The 22,782-nt window shown below is 35.6% G+C and overlaps 1 protein-coding gene across 1 annotated transcript in view; it reads left to right on the forward strand.

Moving 5' to 3' along the window:
* The window catches only part of Pxdnl (peroxidasin like), a 479,241-nt gene that overhangs the window by 380,108 nt on the left and 76,351 nt on the right, over positions 1 to 22,782 (forward strand). Inside the window, 4 exon segments of the mRNA XM_087185725.1 lie at positions 4,487 to 4,521; positions 4,524 to 4,604; positions 7,075 to 7,231; positions 9,117 to 9,124. Of these exon segments, the coding sequence (XP_087041851.1) occupies positions 4,487 to 4,521; positions 4,524 to 4,604; positions 7,075 to 7,231; positions 9,117 to 9,124 (281 nt within the window).

Consider the following 22,782-nt stretch of genomic DNA (forward strand, 5'->3'; position numbering starts at 1 on the left):
CAGATTGTGAGGACTCCCAGAGTCAAGTGTCTGGCAGGAACCCTGTGATAAAACCACCCCCTTCCCTGCTGGATTTCCAGACCCCACTCCTAAGACCCTGTTCTCCATTTCTATGATTTGGTCATTTCAAGAATGTTATAGAAATAAAATCATTCAGCATGTAGCCTTATGGGATGGAGTTTTTCACTCAGCATAATGAGAGATTCATCCAGATTGCGTGTGTAATAACAGTTCATTCTTTCTATTTCTGCGTAGTAGTCCATGGTGTGGACATTTGTTTAATCATTCGCTGCTGAAGGAAGGACATCTGGTTCTTTCAGTTTGGATTACCATTAGTAAAACTCCCACAAACATTCATGTACAGGCTTTCATGTGAATTGAAGATTTTGTTCCTCAGTGATAAGAGACCAAGAGGTTAATTTCTTGGTTGTTTGGTAGTTAGTTGCATGTTTAATTTTTTAGGGAGATTTTCCTGTTTCTTTCCAAAACGACTATACAATTTTCTGTCCCCACCCATAAAAACCTGCTTCTCTATAGTGAATTTTGTTGTCAATATTTTTTGTTTTTGCCATGTTGATAGTATTACTGAAGTTTTAGGGTAAAAGCTGTGGCCCCTGGGTCCCAACAGACCAAGTGCATAGCCACTGTCCTAAAACACCTTTTGAGCAGAAGAGCCCTGGTGAAGGTTAGGAAAGGAGCTTTAATCTGCATTATCATGCTGGGATGATAAAGAGGCTCAAGTTCTGTCTTCCAGGGGGTAAAAGAAATTTTGGTGTTTTATAGAAAGGGGAACAAAGGCAAGTGTTCGGCATTTGCATAGCCAGCAGGATGGGAAATATTGATCATGCAGGGGTCTGGTGCATGGTTATCTCAGCACTTGTTCTATGTGGTTGCTCTGAAGAAGGTCTTATACCTTGAGGGGGAAATTTGGTTCCCAAGAGATGATTGCTCCTGTGTGTGTGTGTGTGTGTGTGTGTGTGTGTGTGTGTGTGTGTGTAACCTCATCATGGGGTGGTTTGCTTTTCCAGGAATCCAAAGTGATTATGGGTTTAAGACTAGACATTTCTAGGCATTGCTCCAGGGCATCTGAAATCAGTTTGAAAAACTGGCAAGTGGATGTTCCTGCAAAGTTTGAAAATGCCTTCTTTAACCAAGATGCTTTATGTAAAGGTACAATTCCCAATGAGAAATGTAATTGTGTTGTATACCTACAATGTACCAATAAAAGAATTAAAAAAAAAAGAAAAGAAAATGCCTTCTTTATTTTTATCTTGGTGCCCCAGCACTTGAAGGGGTATGAGACAGACCAGGTCAATTTAGGACTAATGAACCCAATATTACTTGTTTTTAGACAGACTTTACTTTTGAGTGATTATTGTTCCTATGTGCAGGATCTGACCCAGAGTTTAAGGTAATAAAGGAAAATGACATAAAATGAAGGCAGAAATTACAAGCTTTATCCTGCTTTTAGTTACACATTGGGCATCTACAGGCTCAGCCTCTATGTCCTGATTATAATAGGCATGCAGTAATATCCCATTGTGGCTTCAATCTACATTTCTCTAATGACCATAAGTACCTTTTCATGTGCTGATTCGCTATCCTTATATTCTATTGTGTACAATGTCATGACTTCTCTATTTTATGTGTGAACTGTTTGATTTTTTTGACTGTTGAATTTTTAGGCTTGTTTAGTTTATGCACTAACTCTGTTGCATTTGTGTGTCACAAATATTTCCTCTCAGTCTATAACTTGTCTTTTAGTGCTCTCAACATGAGTTTTCACTACACAAACATTTTAACATGGATGAAGTCCAGTTAATCAATTTTTTCTTTGTAGTATACTTTTTATGCAAAGTCAAAGCACTCTGGGCTTAAATGTCAAAGATGTTCTTCTATGTGTTTCTTTGAAGTCTCATAGTTTTACATTTTATGTTCAAGTTTATTCTTCATTTTGAGTTAATTTTGTATAAAATATGATACTCATGTCAAGATTTTTCAGCCTGTAATTATTCAATTGCTACAGTACCATTTGTTGAAAGGCCACCATTGATTTACTCTTCCACTTCTGTCAAAATAAACTGAGTGTTTTTGTCAAAATCATCTGAGTGTTAGTGGGTTCCCTACTCTGTTCCATTGATGGGCGTATCTGTGTCCACCCTTTCCTCAATGCCGCTGTCTTGGTAGCTATAGTTACATAGTCAATCTTAATATCCAGTAGAATTGTTCTGCTCACTTTCTTCTTCTTTGGCAAAAATTTTCGGCTATTCCAGCACTTTCACATTTGTAAATAAATTTTAGACTATCTTATCTATATATACAAAAAAATCTTGGTAGGATTTTAACAGTAATTGCATTAAATTTGTGCAGTATATCAATTTGTGAAGAAATGACATTTTTAATGTCTTAAGACTTTTAATCCATGATATATAAATACATATCTATTCATATTCATTATTTAGAGTGTCTTTGATTTCTTCCTGTCAACATTTTGTAGTCATGAGCAAGTAAGTTCTGTGCTTTTACCTTAGATTTATACCTTGGTGTCCTATATTTTTGAGCAATTGAAAATTATGTTTGCAAAATTTCTGTGTTTATGTGTTTGTTGACAGAATATACAAGTACAATTTATTTTGTTTCTCTTGTATTATCTTGCTGAACTCACTTTGAAGTACTTTGAAGATTTCTTAGCATTTTCTAAATGAACAATACTATTACCTACAAGTAGGGACAGTTTCATTTCTTCTTGTCCAACCCATTTGAGTTCTATGTCCTTTCCTTACCATATTACAGTGACAGGACTTGAGAAGCACTATGGTGAGTCAGAGTGTAGAAAGCACACATTTATGCCTTAGTTCCTATCTGTGTGTAAACATCTACTTGATTTCTATAGGTTTTTTTACATATGTTTTCAAGCTGTACAGGTTCTCCGTTTCCATTTTCTGAGAGTTTTACTAAAACTTCTCTTTTTAAATTTTTTTATTTTTATGGTTCTTTCATAAGTACACATTTATGGTACATATTAAATACATTTATTGTGAAGAGTCAGCCATGAAGAACGAGAAATTAGAGACATTTATAACTAAATGGATGCACACTGAGGCCTTACTCTTAAGTGAAAGAAATAGGACACACATGTAAATACTGAACAGTTTCTCTAGTGTGAGAAACTTAAAGTGTAAATAAGGACTAAAAGGTATAATAGATAATGTGAAATAGGAAGAAAAGGTGCAAAGGGGAAGGGGAAGTGGGTGGGGTAGGGGAAGAGAAAGAGCGGAATGGAATTAATATGAGAAAATGAAAAAATGGAAACAAAGTCTTTGTAGATAGGGAGGGGTAGATGGGTTGAAGGGAGGGCAGGGGAATGGGGAAAAAATAAGAACCAAGATGGATCATGTAAAGGGGCAAATTTCCAATGATGAATGTCATTATATTGTATGTCTTAAATGTACCAATAAAATTAATTAAAAAGAGTTGTACATTTATTGTGAAGAGTTGAATATATATTGAATATATTGGATATCATCATATTCTTTTTTACTTCTTTAACTTTCAAGAGTTTTCTTTTTTGTAATCATAAGTGAGTGGTGAATAGTCAATCATATTTTATTCATTGACTATTATGTGATTTTTCTTCCTTACCTGTTAAATTGGCAAATTATACTGACTGATTTTCAAATATTGAACCAGCTTTGCATACTAGGAATGAACCTTGTGGGTCATTTAATACTGAATTCTATTTAATAGTCCCTTGTGGATGAATTTTTTGCAACTGTTCAGGAGAAATACTGGTCAGTAGTTCTTTTCCTTTCTTTTTGGTATTTGCTTCATCTGGTTTTGAGTTAGGATCTGGCTCCTGAAACAAGTCAGGGAGTATTTCCTATTTCACTATTGTTTTATGGAAGTGATTGTATAGATTTGACATATTTTGAAAAACTTTGAGTGTAATTCTACAGGAAAATGATTTTAGTTCTTCCCTGGAGATGTCTTTTTCAGAGGGGAGGAGTTTAAAGGTAATAAACCCAATTTCCTTCATTGTTATAGAGGTACTCTAGTTATTATTTCATATTAGGTGAGTTGTGGTAGTCTGTATTTTTTGAGGATTAGGGTTCTCACTTAAAATGCAATATTCCAGTCACACCCAGAAGTAAATGTTGATGTTACCGTGTAGATTCATTTCAGATTTACCAAAAGATACTGAGAAAGAGTAATGAAAATCCTTGTACCTAATACTCAGCTGCAGAAATAAAATATACAAGTATGGCTAAAGCATGTGTGTATTTCTCTTGCTTTATTTCTACTCTCACCTTTGCCCTAATGATCACCTGCGTAGGCTTGGAGTTTTTGTTATTTTTCCAGATATTCAAGTAACCCGCTTTTTAGAACTAGTACGGCTAACCATACAGCGTTCAGATTCATACTGGGGCTGGCAGATAGTGACAGAACAATGAGACTGACATGATGTCATTTTGGTTCATGTCCACAGCTCTGCCAGTGTTCAGTCAGCTTCCACAGGACAGCACCACACTGTGGCTGCTGGAAAGCATGTAAACTTCTCCTGTCATGCTCGAGGGGAGCCACAGCCCATAACCACATGGAAGAAGGTAAGCACTCAACTAAGACTACAGTAATATTCAAAACATCACCAGATATACTGACCCACTGAAACCGAGATAATGATTTTCATATTGATTTATTGCTGTTGTGATTTTTGCTAGCAAGTAATACTTTTTACGCCGCAGTAGGTTTATTTCCTAGTACTTCATCTTGCTTTTTAAATTTTGTTTTAGATGACTGTATCTGATTTTGGCTCAGGGCTTTGATACAGTTTATCCTACCTCATTTGCTTGATAATAAGAACTTCATAAGCATAACTGAATCCATCTAAGGAAAAACTGCCTTTGTCATATATAAACTAAGAATTTTAGTGGCTAGTGAGAAACTATTATAAATTAATAACTCAAGGATGGATTAAAAGTAGGTCATTAGCTGAAATAAGAAAGGAATGAAAAGCTGGGAGTTAAAGGGATGTGAAAAAGTACTTCTAAAGGTTCAAAACTTGAATGGCTTTAAAGAAATAATAGCTCTTTATTTAGATATTTCACTTCTTTTGATTCTTTGAGGCATATTCTTTCAACACAATTGCTTCTTCCATTTTAAGCTTTTCACCAAAATGAAATGATTGGTCTCAGATTCCAGGATTCTTAAAAAATCAATGAACTTACACACCCTTGAAAGACAGGATTTATTTATAGAAAATGTGATAAAATGTAAATTTTGTAAAAGGTCACAGAGCTTTTTGAGTTTTCTAAAAGCAGTGGCTTATTTTTTGCTGTTACCATATAGCAACAAGGCTTTGTACCTGTGGAGTCTTATGTCTTTTGTAGTACAGCTGAACACTACATGTGGTTCTCTGTAAAGAAGAAGTTCAGTGGTCTCCAACTTGTCTTTCACTTTCTGTCCTCTCATATTGTCTGAACATTTTTCACAGACTTTTTCTGAGACAAGAGTCTTACTATGCTGCCCAGCCTGCCCTTGAACTAACTCCTGGGCTCAAGTGTTCCCTCCTACTTCAGCCTCTTGAGTAGCTGGGGCTATCAGCACACATCTCCGTACTTGGCTTATAAACCCTTTTTCGATTTAATACCATATATTCAAATATTTTATGCTAAATAGGAAGTGTGAGAACTCCAATTTTCTATATCTAAAGCCTTATTTAATACTCTACCAAATGTTTCATTATCCACTATGAGCACAATATCTCAGGGTGGTTTTCATAACAGGTGACTTCTAATCACAAACTGATTGGGTTCTGACAATACTCTGGATGTTTTTTATATGTTATCCCATTTTATCTCCACAACAATCTTCTTTAATTCTAATGTTTGGAAAGGGAGAGAGTTAGGATACCTCTTCCCCAAGCAACAGAAACTACCTAATATAAGCAGATAAAAGATTTATTGGAAAGCTATCTGATTATTTAAATTCTAAGCACACAACAGGTAGCTATAGTTACCCCATGGGTTCTGTCAGTAAGCGAGGAGAAAGGAAGGAAAAGGAGCAACTCTGGACATAAGAGGCAGTGGTGGTTCACCAAGAGGAAGGGGTGGTGGTGCTGGTGCTGGTACTGAGGGAAATACCCATTGGGCCTACTTGTCCTGGTCTTCACATTGGAGCCTCATGCCTGGTGTCTTTTAGGGTACCCATCTATCAGCTAGGTCCCTGCTACTTCCTAGCACGTCCTACCTTGAGGACAACTGTCCATGAACTTGGACTTCTTCCTAGTCCTGGCCAAAGGCAGCTGTGACAGTCTGAAGATCTATGGAACCTTCTTACCACTGTAACCATTATGGCAACCCTATAGCCTACTGGCTGTCACTGGAGTGTGAATTCTTTTGAAAAAAATCTCTCCCATGCTAAATTCCCTGCAAGACTTTTGGAGAGGGACAGAATATGGCAGCTTTATCTGTACACTGCTCCAAATGGAGTCTCTAACGGTCGTTTCTTTTCCTTTTAAAATTAACACCGTAACAATGACAACGTACATAAATCTGTTCTAATAATAAGCAAATATATCTTACAGTAGTTCATATGTAGTTATTTTTATCTTAAAGAGTATTTTTAGTAGGAAACCTGGTTAATATATATTACTGAAGCTACACAAAACATGTGATTATTACCACAAAGAGAAGAAAATCAGAAATAAGAAAATATTTTGATGTTTTTAGGTAGTGAATTTGTGAGCATTTAAAATTTTGTTTTTATTTCTGTTGCCAGATTTGTTACTCAGGATATGGGTAAATTGAATATATCCATCCATTGGTGTGGTGATTTAAAAAATAATCATATTAAATAACTAGGTGACTGAACTTCTGGGTATCATATTTATTTTAATTAGAGAGAAAGACAAATCACACTTCCTGGAACATCTTTTCTTTTCTTCTTTCCATTGTATTCATGGCAGGTGCTCAGTAGATATTTATTGAATGAGTGAAGGTAAATAAAGCAGAGTGTAAATATTTTTTTTTAAGGAATCCCACTCTCTTCCAGTGACAACTCCTTTTTATACTGTAGGCAGGTGTCCAGATCACCAAGAGTGGTAAATTCCACATTGACAGTGGAGGCATGCTGACCATTTATGATGCAGGGCAAGCTGACCAAGGAAGATATGAACGTGTGGCTCAGAATTCATTTGGTCTTGTTGTGGCCAATATGTTTCTTACAGTCACTGGTAGGTATTTATAGCTTCTTTCGCAACATCCAAATAAATGTCTTTGAACAGTTTCTAATTCTGATACATCTCATTACTCATATTCCCTTATACATTTTTGTAGTCACATGTGCTAATAGTACCTCAGTGCTATTTTATTATTTTTAAATATAAACTGTGTAATGAATATGAAACAAAAAATAACAATGCCCAAAGGGAACACTAATGTATGTCATATTTTCTTAGAAATTGAAAACTATAAGATATGAGACATAATTCAATGCCAAAATGTAAAGTTGGGGATTGAAGCTTAATATGAAATTCAACACTTATTAGTTAGTATGGCCTAGTTTATCCTAGATTAAAATAAAAATTAATCAAATCATGAAGAAAGCTTTGCCCCCATGATAACAAATACCTCAATATTCAGAAGCATTTATAATTGGCCAAAACATTTGACAGTATTTTTTACATTTTATCAGAAATCTGGTTGATACAACCTTTTGCTAGTTGATTCTGTAGTGCTAATTGTATGCCATAGTCTTATAAAAATTATTGTTTTTTCCTGAGTGACTCAGTTCATACTGGCAGCGAGAGTCCATCTGTGGGCTGATTTCAGTAGACTCAGAATCAGCGCTGGTTATAGATACAGACAAGCTGTGATGAGGATCACCTGACATGATCTCCCTAAGAGGGCAGCACTGGAGAAAAGCACGGCATGAGTGCCTGCAGGAGAGGACACCGAGTTGCTTTCTTTTTGCAGAGTTTAGGAGTTTTGCTGTATTGACAACTAGTCGTTAAAATAAATGAGCTCAACTACAAGCATCTGCAATGCTGTTTTGGGCTTTGCCCATCTTTCAGTTTTCCTAGATATGGGTAGATATTATAAATATGGTTTTGCAGATTCATTCGTTTTCTTTTTAGTTTTCCAAGTTCACATTATAAAAGACATTATAAGAGTCATTATAAGAGACGTGAGATAACTATTATAAATTTGGCCCTGATTTTAGATTATTTATAAAATCGTATCCTTAAAAGGGATCTCTATTTTCCTGTTCTATGAGTACTTCCATATTCTACTGTTTACCAATTTTTCTGAGATATAAAGCTTCTGAGTTGCCCATTTATCAGGTTATGAATAAAGTATATGTCATTATTGATACAGCAATCTTCAGGCATTTATTATTCTGTATGGGAAAATGTATTGTCTTTAAAGTATTATACTTAAAATTGCAATGATCTGCTTCCAGCAAATATTTATTCTAATAAGAGTCAGAAAGTCTTTGTCATATAGAACTTCTGAATGTTTCAGAATCTTAGTTTTACTCTGTTCTTCTTTATGAGTTTGTGTTTTTCCTAATTTAAAATCTTTGGTAGTATGCTTTTTATAAATTTATGGAGCTCTCTTTCTGCTCTTCAACTATTTATGAGACTTACAGAAAAATACTCATGAGGTATTTTGGAAAAAAAGGTTATAGAATTTAAAGTAACAGCATTGTGTTTAGAGGTACTAGAAGTATTTGCCATTAAGCAAATAAACAAGCATTCTGTCTTTCTGTATCTGCCTTTCTCTTGTGTTGCGATGCACAAACACTGTAATTATGGAGAAAATCTATTTCAGAATGTCTAAAACAAGAACTACATTTTTGCTGATAGAAATTTAATTAATTAATTATATTCTCTCTGAATACATATTCAGGCCAGGGGTGTAGCTGGTGGGAGACCCCTTGCCCAACATGAGTGAGAACCTGGATACCATCCTCAGCACCAAAAACAAGAAGGACAAGAAGGAGTAGGAGAAGAGAAGGAAAAAGATATGTTATTCATTTTATTTATCAGACTATCAGATTTCAAATAGTGATATTTAACACTCATCAATATTCTTCATAGAAAACAGAAAATCAAGCTATAGAGGTATGAAAACAGCAAAATAGAAGTTATTCAACCAAGAGTTTTTTTCTTTATTTTTTGTTCTGAAGATATATATTATATATATATATGCATATATATATCAACATAAGAAAAAATTATATATGTATCTCCTTTCAAATTCATTTCATGATACTAGAAGTATTTTTATAAAAGGAAGACGTAAGGACATAGATTTAAGCTTAAATATAATTAAGCTTTAAAACAAAGAGCATGTTTCTGTTTGAACAACCCAAATCAGTAGAAGAAAGCAATATATGGCAATATAAAATAACATTCAGAGGACATCTTATGATTTAGACCCTTTCGTTCACCAGATCATAAGAAGTAAAAGGCAAAGTCCATACATTGTAGAGGATTTTCCACTCTTGCTGCCCCACACTTAAGAGTTATGCAGTATTGGAATTATGCTGAGTAATAAATGATGCAGAGAGGATCATGTATTTTGAGTTTCTATTCCACAGTGAAAAATATAACCATAACAACAACCCAAAATAATAAAAACTGCATGCTAATGATCTAGACAAATCTAGGCATTATCTATAAAATAGGCATTTTATTGGCTGATATTTATTTATTTTTTTATTTTGGTACCAGGTATTGAACGAACTCAGGACCTTGCTCTTGCAAGGCAGGTGGTGGAACCACTGAGCTAAATCCCTGACCTCTTATTGGCTGATATTTATAGCAAAAGATTTTATAGAAAAGAAAAAGTTTCCATACTTCAGGAAGCTTATTTTTCCCTTATATTTAATATGTATTTATAAGTAGTTTTAATACATTTAAATAATCTGTAAAGCTGATATGATATTTACTAGGGACTTTTTTCTTAGCATGCCATCAGTGCAATTTATATTAGCAAATGCTATCTGCATCAGCACACTTCTTTGTCTTTCTCTAGGTAAAATTTGGAACCTGAATGCTGCACATTTTACTTTATACAAAAAAATTGTCAAAGAACAATTTACTTTAACACCTCTATTCTAAACTGACATGCTGCTAAATGCTGCTGCGAAATACAGACCCTTTGCTTGCTGTGAAAATGGCTTGATCTTGGAACGTATGACATTTATATTGAACATTTAAAGTGTGGGGTAGTGAGTTTAAGTCAGACCTTATTGCTCTTAGATACTTTAGATAATTTCCTTGCTTATAACTGGAACTAATCTCCTCACATCTTAAAAAGATAGAACTAGCAGCTCTCCAGAGCCCTTATCAGCATAGAATTTATGTTTCTGATAGAAAAATAGTTATGAAGAAGCAGTTTGTGGAATGTCCACATGGTAGAATTCTTACCAGTGAGGCCTTTAACTCATATGTGGGCAAGGTGAAAAATACAAAGATGAAACAATTTATTAAATGAAAAACTCAGAGTGCAAATAATGTCCAAAATGATCTTAATTAAAAAAAAATCTAACCCTAAGCAATGTTATTTCTTCTGAAATTCTGAGTTGACTATCTAATTGTCTGCTGGACATTTCATATTGTTTGGTCAGGAGTTCTTCACACCTGTCTTTCCCTTCAAGACCCGATACCCTTTGAATATCATCACAATCCAAGTCAGCAGGAAGCCTGAGGAGCCCCTGCTGGCTGGTTTCTCCTCCTCTCTCTCCTTTACCTCAACTACTTTGTCTCCCTAGTTTTCCGCCCAAAGATTGCATCTTTTTCACGTTTTTCTTTGCATTTTTTTCCTCCACTACAGATTAAATCCAGGGGTTCCTACCCTTTCCAGTTTTGAGAGTCTCACTAAGTTGCCGCACTTGAACTTGTGAGCAGCCTGCCTCAGCCTCCAATTGTACAGGGAGTACAGGTGTGCACCACAATGCCTGGCTCAAAGATAACGTTTTTTCCACGTGTCTTCTTTTGCAGGACATGCTTCTCCACAGTTTCTCTTCTCATCATTTTTAATTTAGGCTTTTGCTAAAACTTTCTAAGTCTTCTCATCTGTAGTATTTCTACTGTAATTACATCCTCAAGTCCAACAATTTATTGTTGAACTAAATTGAATGAGGTTTCAAGGTTACGTGAGTTGACTTTAAATTAATGAGGACATTTCTATAATGCTAATTTAATAACTTTATTAAACTCAGTAATATTATTAAAAATAGTTAACATTTATTGAGTTACCTTGTGCTTTAGGTGCCATTCATCAACTAATTTACTTTAATTCTTGTGGATTTTAGTTATTTTTAAAATTTCTGAATGAATAATTTTCTCACCATTTGACATTTTAATCCTAGTGTTTATCATTGTGTAGAGAAAATATGTTTTAGTCCACTGAAATTTCTGTACAATAAAGAGTGGACTTTAAGGTATTAAAAATTAACTATATTTTGTCAAATATGTTAATGAAATGAAATTGATAATGGGGTCATTTTAAATTACTCTTCTGCTCTATTTTTTTAACTTTCTCTGAATATGGTATAAATTAGTTTATATATTAATAGATATGTGGCAATCTTGTTTATCTCATCAAACTATGACAATCCAATAAATGAGGAAATATATCTGTGAACACCATCATCTACCTAGTACACATACACGTATCTTTTAGTTTTTTTTTTTTCGTACCGGGGATCGAACTCGGGACCTTGCACTTGCAAGGCAGGCAGCGGCACCACTGAGCTAAAAACTATGTTGAATAGATTTCCTATCCGTTTCATACATGAAATCTATAGAGAGCATATCTATCCTGAGATAGCCACATGATCTTAAAATTGTAGTATTAAATTTTAATTTCAGTAAATAACCTTTCTAGATATTTGCTATTGCAGTATTAGGATAGTTTATGAATTATAAGAAAAACAAAAAATTAAATAAAAGTCTAATTAAATAAAAGTCATTTAAAAATGTCCCTTTCCATTCTGAAAAAGCAGTGGGTCTCTGCAGGAGCAAACTCTTTTGCATGCTTGATGACATAAAGTGACATTGCTGTTGAAGTAAAATGACTTCAGAAAGGCAGTGGGTAACTTCAGCTCCTTCTCTCTACAGGTGCCTCTGTTTTGCTAGCTTCCCTCCACAGTGTCAATGTCAAGGTCATTCTTGTTGAGTCCACTTAGTTATGCTAGTTAGATTATCTAGCTAGATTTTCTCCAGAAAAAGATAAAAAGTACTGAAAAACCTTGCTGATAATTGGGAAGAAAGTTAGCTTTTTTGGAGGTCTGGCATTTTATAGTGAGACTCACAGTGGGAACAGAGTTGTTTTATTTTAGCATCCTTCCTCTGGGGTCGGTCCCCAAGTCATGAAGGGACAAGCTTTTAATGTGTGGACACAGAGCAATGAGTGGCCACAGGACCAAGTTCCCTTTTCTTGAAAAGACTCACTTTTATTATTTGATTGTACCATTCGTGGTGGTGATGCAGTCTCATAGACTTGTGGATAGGATTGAAAGTAGGTGTTCATCAGACAATTTTAAACATATATTTATTTCATATATTTATAGAGGCCTTTTTCTTATATGCATTAAACATGAGACTTAACAAAGAAAAATGATCTAATTCTTCCTCTATCTCTGCAAAATTTTGCATAAAAAGATGGAGAATATGCTTAGAATTTTCTGATCATTCCATTTTTTATGCCATTAACAGAGAGATTTGGGGGCCAAATGAATGCAGTACTGATTGATTCTAATGTGCTCCGAACACACTGAATTTGCTTTGCATAAGCCAGTGTTGTTCTGAAGAAATTTATGGTAATAGTGTTATAGTTTGTAGCAAACTAAATAAAACAACACTGAAATCAAATGAATAGTAAAAACCATATGGTTTTACTCTAAAACCACATAAACTTTTCAAAATCATAATTAAAATAACAAAAAAAAATTGTTACCAAGAATGTTTTGATGTGAACATATTACATATTTAATATACTTTTGGAAATCTATGAACAAATAATGGTTCCATGCTTTTATTTATGTCCTTTGGAATTTAATTTTTTTCAAAGAATATTTATGTATTATACCATCCTTCTCGTTACTTTCTTCTCTTTTTTACTTTTATACACAAGTGAAGTTTTTTCTCTTAAATTCTTTTATTGGCACATTTTAGGTGTACAATGCAATCACATTCATCATTGGGATCTTGTACCTGTGCATGATCCATCTTGGTTCTTATTTTTTCCCCTTCCCCTGCCCTCCCTTCACACCACCCCCCATTTGCAAAGGCTTCGTTGCCATTTATTTCTCATCTCATCGTTTTTCCTTTCCCTTCTTTCCTTTCCCCTGCCCCTCCCACTTCCCCTACCCCTTTGCCCCTTTTCTTCCTATTTCACATTATCAATTATTTATTTTAGTCCTTATTTACACTTTCAGTTTCTCACACCACAGAAACTATTCGGTATTTTCACGTGTGTCCTATTTATTTCACTTGAGAGTATGGCCTCAATGTGCATCCATTTAGCTATAAATGTCTCTAATTTCTCATTTTTTATGGCTGAGTGGCACTCCATTTATATATAAAAAAAAAAAACCACATTTGCTTTATCCATTCTCTAGTTGATGAGCAACTGGGCTGTTTCCAATCTTTCCTTACTACAAACTGTGCAGCTATAAAAATGGGTGTGCATATATCACTGTGGTATGATTCTTTTAATTCTTTTGGGAGAATACCCAGAAGAGGAATAGCTCAGTCAAATGGGACTTCTAATCCTAGTTGTTTGAGCTATCACCATACTGATTTCCACAGTGGTTGCACCACTTTGCACTCCCACCAACAATGGAGAAGGGTTCTGTTCTCCCCACAAGCCCACCAACATTTGTTATTGGTTGATTTCTTGACAGCAGCCATTCTTTCTGGGGTTAGGCAGAATCTACATGTTGTTTTCACCTGCATCTCTCAAATGACCAATGATGTTGAACATTTCTTATATGTTTATTTTCTGCTTTTACTTCTTTGTCTGAGAAATATCTGTTCATTTCACATGCTCATTTTTGAATTGGGTCTTTAAATTTGGGGGTCTGACTTTTTTCAGTTCTTTATATATTCTAGATAGTAGTCCTTTGTCTGAGGAACAGCTGGTAAAATTTTTTCCCACATTGTATGTTGTGTCATAGCTCTGTTGGTGGTTTCTCTTGCAGTGCAGAAGCTTTTTAATACGATGAGATCCCAGTTGTTGATTCTTTGTGCTAATTCCTGCGCCACTGAGGATTTGTTCATAAAGTCTTTTCCTATGCCAATGTCTTCAAGATTTCTACCTAACTTATCTTCCAGCAAGTCTAGTGTTTCTGTTTTAATATTTAGATCTTTAATCCACTTCGATCTTAGTTTAGTGAATGGTGATAGATACGGGTCTAGTTTTAATCTTTGGCAGGTTGAAATACACTTTTTCCAACACCATTTATTGAATAGGCTATCTTTCCTCCACTGGGAATTGTTGGCTCCTTTGTCAAAGATGAGGTGGCTGAGTATGTCTGGAGTTGTTTCTGCATCTTCTAATCTATTCCACTGATCCTCGGGTCTGTTTCTTTGCCAGTACCATGCTGTTTTTATCACAGTGGCTTTGTAGTATAATTTCAAGATGGAAATTGTGATACCCCCTGCCATGTCTCTTTTGCCTAGAATTGTTTTGCTATCCTAGGTCTCTTCTGGTTCCAAATGAATTTTTGAGTTGTTTTCTCTCATTCTGTGAAATATACTGTTGGGATTTCAATTGTGCTTGCATTAAATCTATATAGCAGTTTTGAAAGTATGGCCATTTTCACAACATTGGTTCTTCCTTCCCCAAAACAAGGGATGTCTTTGCATTTTCTTATATCCTCTTCGATCTCTTTTTTCAAAGTACGGTAGTTTTCAATGTAGAGGTCTTTTGCTGCCTTCATTAGATTGATTCCTAGCTATTTCATTTTTTGGGGTGCTATTGTGAATGGAATTGTCGCTCTATTTTCTCTCTCAGTGAGTCTATTATTTATATACAAGAAGGCTATTGATTTTTGAGTGTTGACCTTGTATCCAGCTACTCTACTGAATCTGTCAATTAAGCCTAGAAGTCTTTTGGTGGAGTTTTTAGGGTCTTCTATGTAGAGCAGCATATCATCAACAAATAATGACAGTTTAACTTCTTCCTTTCCTATCTTTATTTCTTGCCCTTGTCTAATTGCTGTGGCTAATGTTTCAGAAACTATATCGGACAGAAGTGATGATAGTCAACATCCTTGACTTGTTCCTGATATTAGCGTGAAAGTTTTCAGTTTTTGACCATTTAGTATGATGTTGTCTGTTGGTTTTTCATAGGTGACCTTAATCAGGTTGAGAGAAAGACTTTCTATTCCAATTTTCTGTAGGGTTTTTATCATGAATGGCTGCTGGATTTTGTCAAATGTTTTTTCTGCGTCTATTGAAATGATCATATGTTTTTGTCCTTCACTCTATTGATACAGTGTATTACATTTATTGTTTTATGTATGTTGAACCATCCTTGGATCCCTGGGATAAATCTGACTTGGTCAGGGTGTATGTTCTTATTGATGACCCTCTGTATTATCTTATTGAGGATTTTTGCATCTATGTTCATTAGGGAGATTGGCCTGTAGTTCTCTTTTTGGGTTGGGTCTTTCCCTGGTTTTGGAATCAAAGTAATACTTGCTTCCAGGAATGAATTTGGAAGTATTGCTTCCCTTTCAATTTCATTGAAAAGTTTAAAGAGTAGTGGCAATAGATCTTCTCTAAATGTCTTGTAGAATTCAGCAGTGAAGCCATCAGGACCTGGGCTTTTCTTAGTCAGTAAATTTTTAATTACAGTTTCAATTTCATTCATTGAAATTGGGTGTTTAGAATTTTTATATCTTCTTTATTGAACTTTGATAATTCATATGTACCTAGGAATCTGTCCATTTCTTCTGTGTTTTCCATTTTATTAGAGTACAGGTTCTTGAAGTAGGTATTGTATTGATGATCCTCTGGATTTCTGCTGGGGCCTTTGTGACTTCACCTTTTTCATTCATAATTACATGGATTTGGGCCTTTTCTTTTCTTTTTTTTGATAAGGTTGGCTAAGGGTTTGTCAATTTTATTTATTCTTTTGAAAAACCAACTCTTTGATTCGTTGATTTTTTGGTATCATTCTCTTACTTTCCTTGCATTGATTTCTGCTTTGATCTTTATAATTTCCTCCCTTGTATGAGCATTGGGTTTGTCTTGCTCTTCTTTTTCTAGGAGCTTGAGGCTAGGCATTAGGTTGTTTATTTGAGCTCTCTGTTTTCCTAGTATGGGCATTCACTGCTATGAATTTCCCTCATACAACTCCTTTTATTGTGTCCCATAGATTCCTGTATGTTGTACTGGCATTGCCATTTAATTGTAGAAACTGTCTAATTTCTTCTTTAATTTCCTCTCTGACCCATTGGTTGTTCAGGAGGGTGTTTTTCAATTTCTGGGTGTTTGTGGGGTTTTTGCGGTTTCTTATGCTATTGATCTCCAATTTTCTTGCACTATGGTCTGATAATATACAGGGGATAACTTCAATTCCTTTCCATTTATTTAAGCATGTCCTATGAGCTAGCATGTGGTCTATTTTGGAAAATGACCCATGTGCAGCTGAAAAGAATGTATATTCTGTTTTTGTGGGGTGGAACACTCTGTAGACATCTATTAAGTCCATTTTTTCAAAAGTGTGGTTCAATTCTATTATTTCATTGTTGATTTTCTGTCTAGATGATCTGTCTATTTGTGACAGTGGAGTATTGAGGTCCCCCACTACAATTGTATTAGTGCTTATTTGGTTTTTCATGTCCATTAATATTTGTTTTGTATAGTTGGGAGCACTCATATTTGGTACATATATATTTATGATTCTCATGTCTTCTTGGCTTGTTCCCCTTACAAGGATGTAGTGACCTTCTTTGTCCCTCTTAATTAGTTTTGGTTTGAAATCTACCTTGTCTGCAAATAAAATAGCTACCCCTGTTTTTTTCTGGGTTCCTATTGCATGCAGAGTTGTTTTCCATCCTTTTACTTTCAGTTTATGAATTTCTTTTTGAATTAAGTGTGTTTCTTGTATAAAGCATATTGTTGGATCTTCCTTTTTATTCTATTCTGCCAATCTATTTCTTTTGATTGGTGAGTTGAGTCCATTAACATTGATGGTTATAATTGATACATATTGACTCATCCTTTTCATGATATTTTACTTTTGTTGGCTCTTTTATTATTTATTTTCCCCCCTTTCCCTTTAATTTCTTGACTTGCCTGATGGCTTTGCTCTGTTGTTCCTCATAGAGTTGTGACCCTCATTTTCTTTTTCTAGGATATTGCTCAGAATTGTTGGAGTGCTGGTTTGGTATTCATGAAGTTTCACAGGTGTTCTTTGGCATGGAAATATCTAATTTCCCCATCCATTTTGAAAGATAATTTTGTGAGATATGACAGTCTAGGTTGGAGTTTATTTTCTTTTAGGGCTTGAAATACTTCACTGCATGCTGTCCTTGATTTGAGGGTTTGTGTTGAAAAGTCAGCTGTGATTCTTATGGGCTTTCCTTTGTATGTGATTTGTGTTTTTTCTCTGCTTGTAGGATTTTGTTCTTCTGTTGGATTTCTGGGAACTTGACTATTATATGTCTAGGTGTAGATTTTTTATTATTATGGCTAGCTGGAGTTCTATATGCCTCACTCATATGTATGTCAAATTCTTTTCCTGTTTGGGAAGATTTTGTCATTAATTCTGTGAACAGATTTTTTTATGTCATTTGTACTTTCTCCTGCTTTTTTGTGGACACCTATCAGTCTTATGTTATTCTTCTCTGCATCATCTAGCAGCTCCTGGATCGATTTCTCATTATCCCTTACTATTTTTAAGAAATCTCTCTTTTTATTGTCACTAACTGCAATCCTGTCTTCTATATCTGATATTCTATGTTAACATTCACTCAATCTGCTGTGAATACTTTCAATGGAGTTTTTAATCTCCTGGATATCCGCTTGAATCTGTTTCATGGGTTCCATTTATTTCCTATGCTGGGTATTCATGGCTTCCATCATGGTACTGAACTCATCTATTTTTTTTATCTGTTTCTGTTCTAGAGTCTCTAATCATGTCTTTCATTCTGCTCACCATCTCTGTAGTTATCTGGGAAATTATTTCTGTTTTGAAGTTTTCTAGAGCCTCATTTATCTATTTTGTTATTTCCTGTGCTATCAGTTCAGGGTTTTCAGGTGGTTGATTATCAGATTTTTCTATCTTGTTTCCCCCAGAATTTGCCTTTGGTGAGCTGGAAGTCTCAGTTTGCACCTTGCTTAAATGTCTTCTCATTTCTAATTTTGTTGTTGGTGCTGGTTTTTGGTTTAATTCCTGGGCTGATACTTCAATATTGCTTATTATATCTTTATTACTTGTGTTTAGAGCCCCTATGGAGTGACTGCTTCTTAGAGGTATCTTCCAGGTATAGCTGGTTATTTTAGGCTTTGAGTTTCTAATGAGTCTTAGGCAATCTTGTTTTTAATATACCAGAGAGGACAACTGACTAGATCAATCATGACACCTTAGGCCAATTGTTACAATCAGCAACAACAATACCATCAAACACAGCTTAGAAAATGACAATACGTGGTAGCAGTTAATCTGTCACCTTTAACCACCTGTGAGCTACATCAAAGTTGAGGACCACCCCAAAATATGTTTATAGTAAATAAACCCTTCAATATGGCAAATTTACCCTTTGGGATAAAGTTTTAGAAGAGGATGGGGAGGGAGGGATAGAGAGATAGGAGAGGAAAAGGTTAGAAGTGAGGCTAGAGGACACAGGATGATCACACAAATTTTGGAAGACTGTTGAAGACAACAGGAAAAGAGAGTGAAGGAATATTGACAAGAACAGAACAAACTAATAGCCATAGGGAAATGAGAAACTGTATTCATCTTCCTATAAGACTAGTGACAGTCGAAAAGGAAAGAAAAGGCCCAAATCCATGCAATTAGGAATGAAAAGGATGAAATTACAACGGACCCAGCAGAAATCCAGAGATCATCAATATCTACTTTCAGAACCTATACACCCAGAAGATGGAAAACACAGAAGAAATGGACAGATTCCTAGATACATATGAATTACTAAAGTTGAACAAAGAAGACCTAAAAATTCTAAACAATTCAATATCAATCAATGAAATTGACAATGTAATTAAAAACTTACCAACTAAGAAAAGCCCAGGTCCTGATAGCTTCATTGCTGAATTCCACAGGACATTTAGAGAGTAACTACTGCCACTACTGTTTAAACTCTTCAATGAAATTGAAAGGGAAGCAATATTCTGAATTCATTCCTGGAAGCAAGCATCACCTTGATCCCCAAAGCAGAGAAAGACCCAAGAAAAAAGAGAACTATAGGCCAATCTCACTAATGAACATAGATGGAAAAATCCTTAATAAGATACTGGCAAATAGAATGTAGAAGATCATCAAGAAGATCATACACCCTGATCAAGTGGGATTGATCCCAGGGATACAGGGATGGTTCAACATATGCAAATCAATCAATGTAATACACTATATCAATAGAGGCAAGAACAAAAACCATATGATCATCTCAATAGATGCAGAAAAAGCATTTGACAAAATCCAACATTCATTTATGATAACCATACAAAAAATTGGAATAGATGGTCTCTACCTTAATCTGATAAAAGCCACCTATGAAAAACCAACAGCCAATATCATACTAAATGGTCAAAAACTGAAATCCTTCACACTAATATCAGGAACAAGAAAAGGATGTCCACTATCACTACTCCTGTTCAATATAGTTTGGGAAACATTAGCCAGGCAATTAGATAAGAGAAAGAAATAAAGGGAATAAAGATAGGAAATGATGAAGTCAAATTGTCATTATTTGCAGATGACATGAACCCCTATATCAAAGACCCCACGAAGTCCACCAAAAGTCTTCTAGACTTAATAACCAAATTCAGTAAAGTAGCTGGATACAAGGTCAACACACAAAAATCAATAGCTTTCCTCTACACAAACAACAAACTCACTGACAGAGAATAGGGCAAACAATTCCTTTCACAATAGCATCCAAAAAACTGAAATACCTAGGAATCAACCTAACAAAGGAAATCAAAGACCTCTTCTCTGAAAACGATAGCACTCTGAAAAGAGAGATTGAAGATGATATCAGAAAATGAACAGACATCCCCTGCTCCTGGGTAGGAAGGATCAACATAGTGAAAATAGCCATACTTCCAAAACTGCTATATAGATTCAGTGCAATCCCAATTGAAATCCCAGCAGCATACTTCATGGACCTTGAGAAAACAATGCAAAAATTCATTTGGAACAAGAAGAGACCCAGAATAGCAAAAGCAATTCTAGGTAACTGAGACATGATAGGGGGTATCACAATCCCCAACCTGCAACTATACTACAAAGCTACTGTGATAAAAACAGCATGGTACTGGCAAAGAAACAGACCTGAGGACCAGTGGAACAGATTAGAAGATTCAGAAACAACTCCAGACACACTCAGCCATCTCATCTTCGACAAAGGAGCCAAACACCCTCACTGGAGGAAAGATAGCCTCTTTAATAAATGGTGCTGGAAAAATTGGGTTTCAACTTGCCAAAGACTAAAACTAGACCTGTATCTCTCACCATGCACTAAACTAAAATCGAAGTGGATTAAAGATCTAAATATAAATGTAGGGTTTTTTTAATAAAATGGAATAGTACTCAGCCATAAAAATGAGAAATTAGAGATATTGATAGCTAAATGGATGCACATTGAGGCGATACCCTTAAGTGAAATAAATAGGACACACGTGTGTAAATACCAAATAGTTTCTCTAGTGTCGGAAACTGAAAGCGTAAATAAGGACCGAAAGGTGTAATAGATAATGTGAAATAGGAAGAAAAGGGGCAAAGGGGGAGGGAAGTGGGAGGGGTAGGGTAAAGGAGAGAAGGGAATGGAATTAATATGAGAAAATGAAAACAAGGAAACAAAGTCTCTGTAAATAGGGAGGGATGGAGGGGCTGAAGGGAGGGCAGAGAAGGGGAAAAAAGAATAGTGACAGTTGAGAGAAGGAAAGAGAGCGAAAAACAATGGGAAACAGGACAGGAATAGGATCAAAGAGGGAAAGAAATGCAGAACAAGAAGGGATAGAGACAAAAAAAGAAAAGATAAAAGAAAAAAAATACATAAAAAAGGGCCTCCCTCAGGGTGTTTCTGCTGTCCTGGTAGACAATGTGGGCCGCAGTGCTCAGATCGAAGTCTGTTAGTCTCAGCAAACCAGCTGTAGTTCACTTAGATTCAGGGTGATTTCCGGCCGCAAGGCCCAAGTTGCGGTCTCTGACCTCTTGCAGGATTGAACTCTGCAAGGTTCTCCTGCAGGATCCAGCTGTACTTCCCCGGAAGTGAGCCCGGGGTTTCTATGGGAGGGGCTAATCCCACTGATTTACCAACCACCGGTGGTGCAGTGTGCCTTTATTGCAGAAATTTTCTTCACTTTCCCAGTAGGCTTCAATTCTCACTGAGGAGCCTCAGAGAGGCTCTGTCTCTGTTTTTCACTTCTGGTCTATCTTCTGGGACTTAAAAGCACGGCCTTTATGGCCCCTGCGTGCCTCTGCAATGCGGATTCAGACACCGCCCAGCCAGGAGCTCTGGGGGCGCAGCCTGTGCAGCGAGATGGAGGTTCCGGGGGCGTGGCACTGGCGTTGGTGGGACGGAGTTTCCACCACCTGTGAATTTTTTCACTTGCAATTTAGGTTGACCAAAATGACAGGATAACCCAGTAGCACTTGATGATTGTGTGAAGGTTTAAGTTAGTCGTCGGTTTAGCAGCACAATAACCAGAAAACTTATACCTTATATTTGCCCTGTGACATGCAGTCTTGGAATGACTTTCCGTGCCTTTTTATCTGATATATTTGTTAACCATGTGAGCCCTGTGGTCTCTGCTGAACAAGTCTTCTTATTTCTATTTTTTGGCTAAGTCAAAAGATGAACAGGAATGTTGTAAAATCCCTTATGCTTATAACTTTTATACAACTATAACAGCAAGAATATTTTATAAGTAGAATAAAAGCAAACTTAACAATCAAATAAAATTCAGTTAACATGTTAAATGATACTGACCTGAAATTTGTACCTTGCTCCCCATGTTCTGTCTGCCACAGTTAGTTCTGGCGCCTAGTACTGCGCTATCGTGTGTGATAACCAGGCTCGGCCCGCAGCTTTTCTTACTTCCAAATCCAAGAAGATCTTTGTGAATGTATTTCGTTTCAGTACGGGGCCCAATGACAATAGTTGTTATGAATGGAAACATGGGACGAATGCCGCCTTCTACACATGAGGTCCCAAAGTGAAGGAGTGAAAGGAAAACGACCAAGAAAAAACAAACTTCTTGATTTGATTACTTAAATCAAATCACCTGTATGCCAGGAAAAGTTGATTTGATTGATCTTGATTAGTTTTCTCCAAGTGAATGTAATGTGTAGGTTCCTTTATTTTTCAAAAAATATTCATTAATTTTTTATTAACATATATTAATTGTAAATATAGATGGAGTTCAATGTGATATTTTCATGAATGCAAATAACAGGTACTGATCAAATCTGCCACTCTTTCCAATCCCTAGTAGTCACTATTCTACTTGCAGGTTGATGTTTTTTTAGCTTCCACAGCTGAGAGAAAATGTGCCAGTGCTTATCTTTCTGT

This window comes from Heterocephalus glaber, unplaced genomic scaffold (assembly GCF_053883595.1).
Source record: "Heterocephalus glaber isolate CG9 unplaced genomic scaffold, H.glaber_assembly_v1.0 deba00000281, whole genome shotgun sequence".
NCBI lineage: Eukaryota > Metazoa > Chordata > Mammalia > Rodentia > Bathyergidae > Heterocephalus > Heterocephalus glaber.